The following is an 8021-nucleotide window of genomic DNA, read 5'->3' as shown; positions in this document are numbered from 1 at the left end:
TCATCATATGTATATATATATATATATATATATATATATATATATATATTTCTTTTTAATTTCTTTCAATGTAATTTTTTTCATTTTAATATTATGAAATATTTATTTTAGTTTTATCATTATACTTAATATAACAAGCTATTTTGAATCTGTAGCATAAATATTAAAAAATTGTATTGTTATTTACTGTTTATATACAACTGTGTATTTTTCTTTTTTATACATGTGTTACCCAGATTTTGGATTAATGCGTAATAAATTAATAATTTTATCACAGTTTGTTACAAACTCAAAGGCACTATTATATGTCAAAATTTCATTTTTCAATTCTTTCAACTTTGTTATGCCATTTTTATGAGTTTTTAAATTTCTTTTTCTATACCTAACTGCTGTAATCATTTTATCTAAAGTATAATGCAACCATAAAATATTTGTATAAGGTTCAAATGTTTGCCAATTGTTCCTGAAATAATTTTTAAATAATTATATAATAATTATATTATTCCAATACGAAAAACATGAAAATTATATTTAAATACTTACTTAACTTTATCTCTCATCAATCGATATATTTCAAATTGATATTCACCCTGAGCTGAAAAAAGTGTAGGATCTGATGCAAGATCATTAAATACACTACATCCTTGATATTTTATTCTTGATAAAGTGAAATCTATAATAGACACCTAAACACAGAAATTTAATATTTTTATTTATATAATTAGAAAAAAATGGAATAAAAATTGAAATATTTTTGTTTACCTTTACACCTTTACTAATCAATTCGATGTTTTTTTGTCCAATTTTAAAATGTACATAAGTTTCATTTGTCGGAGATATTAATATATTTCCCCAATGCAAGTCTCTATGTTCAAATTCAACAGCTTTTTCTGCAACAGCTAATGCTAATGCAGCCTATTAAAAATTGTTATTTATTAAAACGGAAGTAATTATATTTTAAAAAATATTAATATTAATAATATAGATTAATATTAATATAAAACTTTTATAATATAATATTAAGAAATAACCTGTAGAAATAAAATATGCGCTTCCTCTGCAGTATTAAATACAAATGCTTCTAGATCTTGACCACCATGTCCAAGTTCAAGAACAATGTATAACTGATCATCATTAAACATTGATGGACAATCATTATCCGAATGTTTTTCTTCGTCATAGATATTCCACAATTCTATAAGTCTTTCTGGATATTTCCCTTTTATACATTTAATATTTTTTACTTCTACAAATCCATCAGTATTGTATCTTGCATTGAATCTCAAATTATGTAATTCCCTAAAATTTATCAATATATTAATATTATAATTAATATTTGTTAATATTTATCATAAATAACAAAGTTATAATTACATTGCAATTACAATTTCTGATAATATTTCATGAAATTTTTTTTGTGGTTCTCCATTAACATAATCATTACCTTCTATAGGAATAATTTTTATAACAGATTTTTTATTTTCTTGTTCATAAAGAAAAACTTCTCCATATACACCTTCTCCAATTTTTCGACAGTATTCTAAGTATCTAAATATATAAATAAATTATTATATGATTATATATATATTAATTTAACACTTTTATTATATGTACGCGCGCGCGTACACACGCACGCCGCACACACACACACACCAATATATATACATACTTACAAATCTGAAAAGTATGTTGAAAATGATATATAATCTTTTTGTGAACATCTTTGTAAAATAACTTCTCTAGCTGTTAAAACTACATGTTCTTTAATAATTTGACCATCAATATCATCATGTTGAAAGTTGCATGTAGAGGATTTTCGAGGATCTATACATAAATATATATAAATAATATACAATATAAAATAAAATTATTATTTGATATTACTTACTATTATTTAATAATGTAAATCTCTGACTTTTAACAGGAACAATGCCATAAACTTCAAGAAATGGTGCATCTTCAATAGATTTTACTGTTTTATGAATTGGAATAACACGAACTGATATCCTTCTTGAAACACGTCCAAAATTGGTAGAATCACAAGTCCTACTTTTTTTATTAACCAATTCATGTTCAGATTTATTAATTACTTCATTAGTTATTTGTAATTCTTTATCACTATCATTTTTTTTTATACAACTTTGTATAATTCCTATGTGTAAAAAATCCAATTAATTACAATATTATAATCTAAATAAATATTTGTTCATGTTTCACTTTAAAGACCTACCCATTTACAACATATTTACAAAGTAATATATATTTTATTTTTTTTTTTAATAAAAATGCATATTTGGAATAAAAATTTATTTTAAAATAACATTCTTAAAAAATAAAATATATATGTAAGAAGTAGAATATGAAATAAACCATGTATACTATATCATAAAAAAGCATAAAATATTAATGTTTCAGGTTAATAAAATATTTTGTTTTGTAAAATATAAAAACGATATTCAAATGTTTATGTGATTATATATATATATATATATATATATATATATATATATACACATTGTGTATTAATCTTTATATTATGAAAATGTATTGTATTAATCTTTATTTTATGAAAATAAATTTAATATAAAAAATAATTAAAGTATAATTTTTAATTAAATAAAATAAATTAAGCATTTTTAATTATATTAAAATTTATAATTACCTTGTGTTTGCATATTCAAAATATCCTGAACACTATCTCTCCATCTTTTACCTTTTCCAATAGATAATTTTTCCAAATTAAATTCAGTTTGTATATTATTTAAAATTGATAAAGATCTTGCCCAAGATTTGCCTGGTTTTAAATATATAGGTTTTTTTATTTCTATACATTTATTATTATTAGATTCCTCTATTATATTTTCTAAAGTTGATGATCTTTTTTGTGATATTTGTCTATTCTTAATTTCTTTTCTTGAATTCATAGATTTTTCTTTCACTTTAGTACTATTATTACAATCTTCTGCTATAGCAATTAATTCAAGATCCCATTTAGAATATTTTTTTCTTCTTGTAATTCTAAAGGGATCTTGCAATTGTTTCAAAACTACATGACATGATGATGTATTGTTTCCATCTATAGAAGAATACTTTTTATTTGATATATTGTTTTCATTTGAAAAAGTTTGTTCAATTAGTATACTATTATTTTTATCTTCAATTTTGTTAGTTTTTAATTTAAATTCTACATCATCAGATGATGAATCTAAAGTTAATGGGATTGAAGTTGTAGGTAATTCTTCCCATATTTTATCATTGAAAATTATTTCTTTATCAATATTTAAAACTGATTTTTCATTTAATTTTATAAAATTAGAATGTATTTCATTATTTATTTTTATATTTTTCTCATTTATTACTAAATTATTAGATCTTTTTATTACATTATTTTCTTCAGGAAAATTATGTAATATATTTTGAATACTTTCATTACTATCAAATAAAGAACATGAGTTATTTTCATCAATAGAAAATTTTAAGTAATATTTATCCATTTTTATATTTGAAATTTTATATTCTTGTGTTAATTTATTTAACTCATCTTGTTTAGTTTGATTTTTTGAAATATTTTGTTCTGAATCTATTTTTATTAAGGATTCTCTTTTTTGCTTAGAATGTTCATTAGTAGTATAGTTAAATATAGTCAATAAATTAATATTTTTTTTATCTACATTTTCTAATTGATTTAAATTGCATTCACTGAAATTAGATAATAATTTAGATTTATCTTCAAATACACATTTTTCTTTTATATTTTTGTATATATCATTAGTTATTAATTTGGACTCTAATGAAACTTCATTATTTTCATTAATTAAAGTATTATTTGCAAGCATTATAGAATCTTCATTTTTTTTTAAATGTTCAATAGAAATTGGTGATAAAGGAATCAAATGAACAGATGGCCTAATAGGTTTACCATTAGGTGTACTACTGAATATACCTTTATATTTTTTCTCAATATTGAATGGCTTTATATATGAATCTACTTTTAATTGTTCTTTTTTAGAGCAACATGTCATATTTTCACTATTAGATTTAAAATTATTAATATTAGTATTAATAATCGAATATTGATCTAATAATTTATTATTTTTCTTCAGTAAATTATTCTCTATTACATTCTTATTCTTTAACTTATTATTCCACTGTGTTACAATAGATCTATCCAAATTAACAAAACATGGTTTTATTTCTATATTAATAGAAGATTTTATTCTTGACATATTACTATCATCCTTTCTCTTCTTTTTTACAAAATATTTTTTATTAGAAGTTTTTCTTTTATTTTGATTACATTTTTTATTTTCAGGAGTTTTACTTTCATTAAAATTAAAACTTAAACAATCAACATTTAAATGTTTAGATAACATTTTTTTATTATTTCTTGTTTTACGCAATTCATATTTTTTTTGACATTCATCTTTACATACCTATTAAATTATTTCAATATTTTTAGTTTATATAATAATGATACATACGATAATAAATAATAATAAATTCAATATTATTCTATAAGTAGTAAATAAATACTTACTTTAAATTTTCTAGTATTTTGTGATATAGATGTTTTTTTTTTTGTTATTGTTTTCTTTACAATTCGCATTTTTGGCTTTCTATGTATTACCTTCTGATTAGAAATTAATTTTGTATCAAAATTGCACATCTCAAGTAATGAAGACTTATGATTACTTATTTCAGATTTACTATCTGTGCTAGTTACTAATATTGTATCATTATATGTTTTAGGTGCTGATGGTGGAAGTTTTCTATATAAAGATATTTTATTAATATATTCTATTAAATATTTTAATAAAATAATTATAAAATTTTTTACCTCGTATTTTTAAGAAGTCTATCAAATGTAGTTTCAAAAGGATCATCATACATAGAATCATTACTTTCTTCGTTTAAATTTTTATTCAGCAAAGCATTATTTTTATTATTAGCATCATCTAAATTATTTATTTTTGGTGTTGAAATTACTACTTCTCTGAATTTTTTTCTTTCATAAGTACGAATAGGTTTATTAAACCGACAATTCATTTTAATCTTTTCTTTATAATCTTATAACTTCTCAATATAAATCTTTCTTCTTTAATTCGTTAAATAAAAATAAAAATTTTATATGTCAATAGTATAGAAAATATATTAAAATATTATATTATTTATAATGTAATATTACATATTTTTAAAATTTAATTTTTTAAAATTAAATTAAATAAAACAATACAATGAAATCCAATCATCTAATTCAGATTTTTTTATTATAATACAAAATATTCTTTCAAAATTAAAAATGGCGTAGTAATGTTATAGCTTGATTATAGCTCTTTATATTGTTTAACAAATCGATGTAAATAAAACTATGATTAAAATGTAAAGAAATTAGGGACGATTCACAAATCTAGAGTCGAAATATTGACATATTTTACACAATAACACACTATCTTAGATACTAAAAAAACATAATGAAAATAAATCCGGCAACAATGTTCGGATTCTGGACTTTTATTTCAGTATTCTGTTTGGTAGATAATGTTACTAGTTTCAAGTTTCTATGAATTACGAATTTTAATATAGACTTAAAATTTTCAATAATTTATTTAAAAAAAAAAGTTATTTAAAAGTATAACAATTCATACAAATGATCAAATTGATAATTTTGAAAAATTATTTTTACAAATTAATTGTTTCAATTTAAATTGAAACAATATATTCTAATTAAACATATAATCAATTATATATATCTTTATGTTCTATTCGTTTTATGCATCTTTAATTGGTTCATGTGCCTTTTAATAAAATATATATATTTTATATATGTGTTATACTAAAATTATACAAAAGAAAAAACTTTCAATTTTAGTGAAAACTGTTGTAATATAATTTATATTAAATAAGATCAAATTTTGCAATGCAATGCTAATAACGATGTTCATTTAACTATTAAAAAATAAATATCAAAGTATAAAAATAAATATTAAGGAAAAATGTTTTTAGTAGGTTTGACAGGTGGAATAGCTACTGGAAAAAGTAGTGTTGCTGCTGTTTTTCAAGAATTCGGTATACCTGTCATTGATGCTGATCAAATTGCACGAAAAGGTTAGAAGTAAAACAAAACTTTTATTATTTAAAAATATTTATAATATATTTTATTATAAGATTATTTTAATACATTTATTATTTATTTAAAAATTTATATATTTTATATTTAGTTGTAGAACCTGGAAAACCAGCTTGGCATAAAATACGTAAAGAATTTGGTTTGGAAATATTTTTAGATACAGATGAACTTGATAGAGCAAAACTTGGAGATTTAATATTTAACGATATAGAAAAAAGAAAAAAATTAAATGCTATAACACATCCATATATATATAAGAAAATATATTGGCAAGCATTTAAATATTTTTTACAAGGTCATCAATTTATACTTATGGAATTGCCATTACTTTTTGAAACAGGACATATGTTAAATTATTTACATAAAATAATTGTTGTAACTTGGTAAAGAAAATGGCCTTCATTTATACAAAGATATAAATATAACTAATAAATAAAAATTATTATATAAAAAAAATTATTAATATAAAAAAACTATATATATGTTTAATTTTAGTGAAGAAGATTTACAATTACAACGACTTATGGAAAGAACAGGATTCACAGAAGCTAAAGCAAAATTAAGAATTGCTGCACAAATGTCATTAGAAAAGAAAGCAGAAATGGCAAATTTTGTTATTGAAAATTCTGGTAGTGAATATGATACTAGACAACAATCTATTAGAATCATTAATGTTTTAAAAGCTTCCAAATATCATTGGAAATTACGATTTTTAGTTGGATTTTGTTGTACCATTTTATTAGCAGGTGTATATTGGTTAAAAAATCGAACTTTACGATCTTTGTTAACAATAGCATAATATTACTTATAAATATTTGTGAATACAAATATCAAATTATGGTTGAATATTACATTTATCAAATTTAAAAATTAAAAAATTAATCTGCTTGTAAATATTGATAAAATAGTTAATCAAGGTATGTAATCATTACACATTCTAAACGTATTTTTAAAAAATAAGATATAATAATTATTGTTATTATTATGTATATTATATATTATAAACAAATTCTGAATCAATGATGATTTGCATTTTGTATAGTTAAAATCCAAAATATCTTAATTTTGAGTGATGATATATTGAGACATGATATTTAAATTACGTTAATATTTTTGTAATATTTCAAATTTTGCTTAAACAAAACGGCTGATAAAGATAATAAATATATTTTATCTCAATTTATATTCTCCTAATATAAAATCGAAATTTCTAACAATACAAATTTTTATTCTGAATTTACAATTTAAAATCAGAAAAATATAATTAAAAAAAAACTGAACGCGAAATTTTTATCTACTTTTTGAAATAATTTAAATCTCATTGCTATGACCTGTTTTGCAAGATTTGTTGTTCTAAAGATATTTTGTAAAATCAAAAATATAATATCTATATTTATTATTNTTTATGACACTTTAGAGATGGCATTGATTTCTTAATTTTTAACTTTTTCTTTCATTTCCTTTGTTATATTAATATAGTTACTGTATAAAATTCATGTGTTCAAATGGTGATTTCAGTTTAATTATCTTTATTATCTCTCTTAAAATAAAAATAAATAAATAAATAAATATATATATAATATATTTTTTATTAAGAGATATAAAATAAGAGATATAATATGTATAAATTAAAAAACGAATTTTAATTTCATTTATTAAACGCGTATTTAAATATATATAAAATATTTTTAATATATATATTTATATACATCAATGAAATGTAATTTGATGAATCTATTTGTGTATATGATGAGTTTTATTCTTCGATAATTTTTGTAAACAAAAAATAAGATTTAGAATTCTTTTGCTATTTATCTTTAAATCGCATATGACATTGAACAAAAGAGATGTAAAAAAGATGATAAAGGATGCAGCATCTAATATTAAATATCTA

The 8021-nt window shown here is 20.2% G+C and overlaps 2 protein-coding genes across 3 annotated transcripts; one reads left to right on the top strand and one right to left on the bottom strand.

Annotated features, from left to right (window-relative positions):
• Positions 1-159: 159 nt before the first annotated feature.
• LOC102671722 (uncharacterized protein PF11_0213) lies at positions 160-5537 on the bottom strand. 2 transcript variants are annotated; one of them, XM_006620859.2, is made up of 10 exons: positions 4838-4977; positions 4538-4752; positions 2663-4433; positions 1889-2152; positions 1674-1824; positions 1375-1548; positions 1032-1299; positions 763-915; positions 544-686; positions 160-463 (listed from the first exon to the last, which is right to left on the bottom strand). In XM_006620859.2, the coding sequence occupies exons 1-10, from the start codon at positions 4896-4898 to the stop codon at positions 229-231; spliced, it is 3435 nt and encodes a 1144-aa protein (XP_006620922.1). In that variant the 5' UTR covers positions 4899-4977; the 3' UTR covers positions 160-228. The 2 variants fall into 2 exon arrangements, with proteins under 2 accessions (XP_006620922.1, XP_006620921.1); XM_006620858.2 differs by having other exon boundaries at positions 177-463; positions 4538-4769; positions 4838-5537.
• A 228-nt stretch (positions 5538-5765) lies between these two features.
• Positions 5766-7143, top strand: LOC102671588 (dephospho-CoA kinase). Its single transcript, XM_006620857.2, has 3 exons — positions 5766-6105; positions 6219-6510; positions 6623-7143. Exons 1-3 carry the CDS (start codon positions 5994-5996, stop codon positions 6924-6926), a joined length of 708 nt encoding a protein of 235 aa, XP_006620920.1. The 5' UTR covers positions 5766-5993; the 3' UTR covers positions 6927-7143.
• The last annotated feature ends 878 nt before the right edge of the window (positions 7144-8021 follow it).

This window comes from Apis dorsata, unplaced genomic scaffold, assembly GCF_000469605.1.
Source record: "Apis dorsata unplaced genomic scaffold, Apis dorsata 1.3 scaffold_553, whole genome shotgun sequence".
Taxonomy (NCBI): Eukaryota; Metazoa; Arthropoda; class Insecta; order Hymenoptera; family Apidae; genus Apis; species Apis dorsata.
This window is presented reverse-complemented; position numbering and strand designations above follow the sequence as displayed.

Bases quoted from the DNA above. Each gene is read 5' to 3' on its own strand.
- LOC102671588 (XM_006620857.2), top strand. From the start codon at position 5,994: ATGTTTTTAGTAGGTTTGACAGGTGGAATAGCTACTGGAAAAAGTAGT. The intron at 6,106-6,218 runs GTTAGAAGTAAA...TTTTATATTTAG, and splicing joins TGATCAAATTGCACGAAAAG to TTGTAGAACCTGGAAAACCA. The intron at 6,511-6,622 runs GTAAAGAAAATG...GTTTAATTTTAG, and splicing joins AAAATAATTGTTGTAACTTG to TGAAGAAGATTTACAATTAC.
- LOC102671722 (XM_006620858.2), bottom strand. From the start codon at position 5,046: ATGAATTGTCGGTTTAATAAACCTATTCGTACTTATGAAAGAAAAAAA. The intron at 2,153-2,662 runs GTAATTATAAAT...TTTTACACATAG, and splicing joins TTTGAATATGCAAACACAAG to GAATTATACAAAGTTGTATA. The intron at 916-1,031 runs GTTATTTCTTAA...AATTTTTAATAG, and splicing joins CGCATATTTTATTTCTACAG to GCTGCATTAGCATTAGCTGT.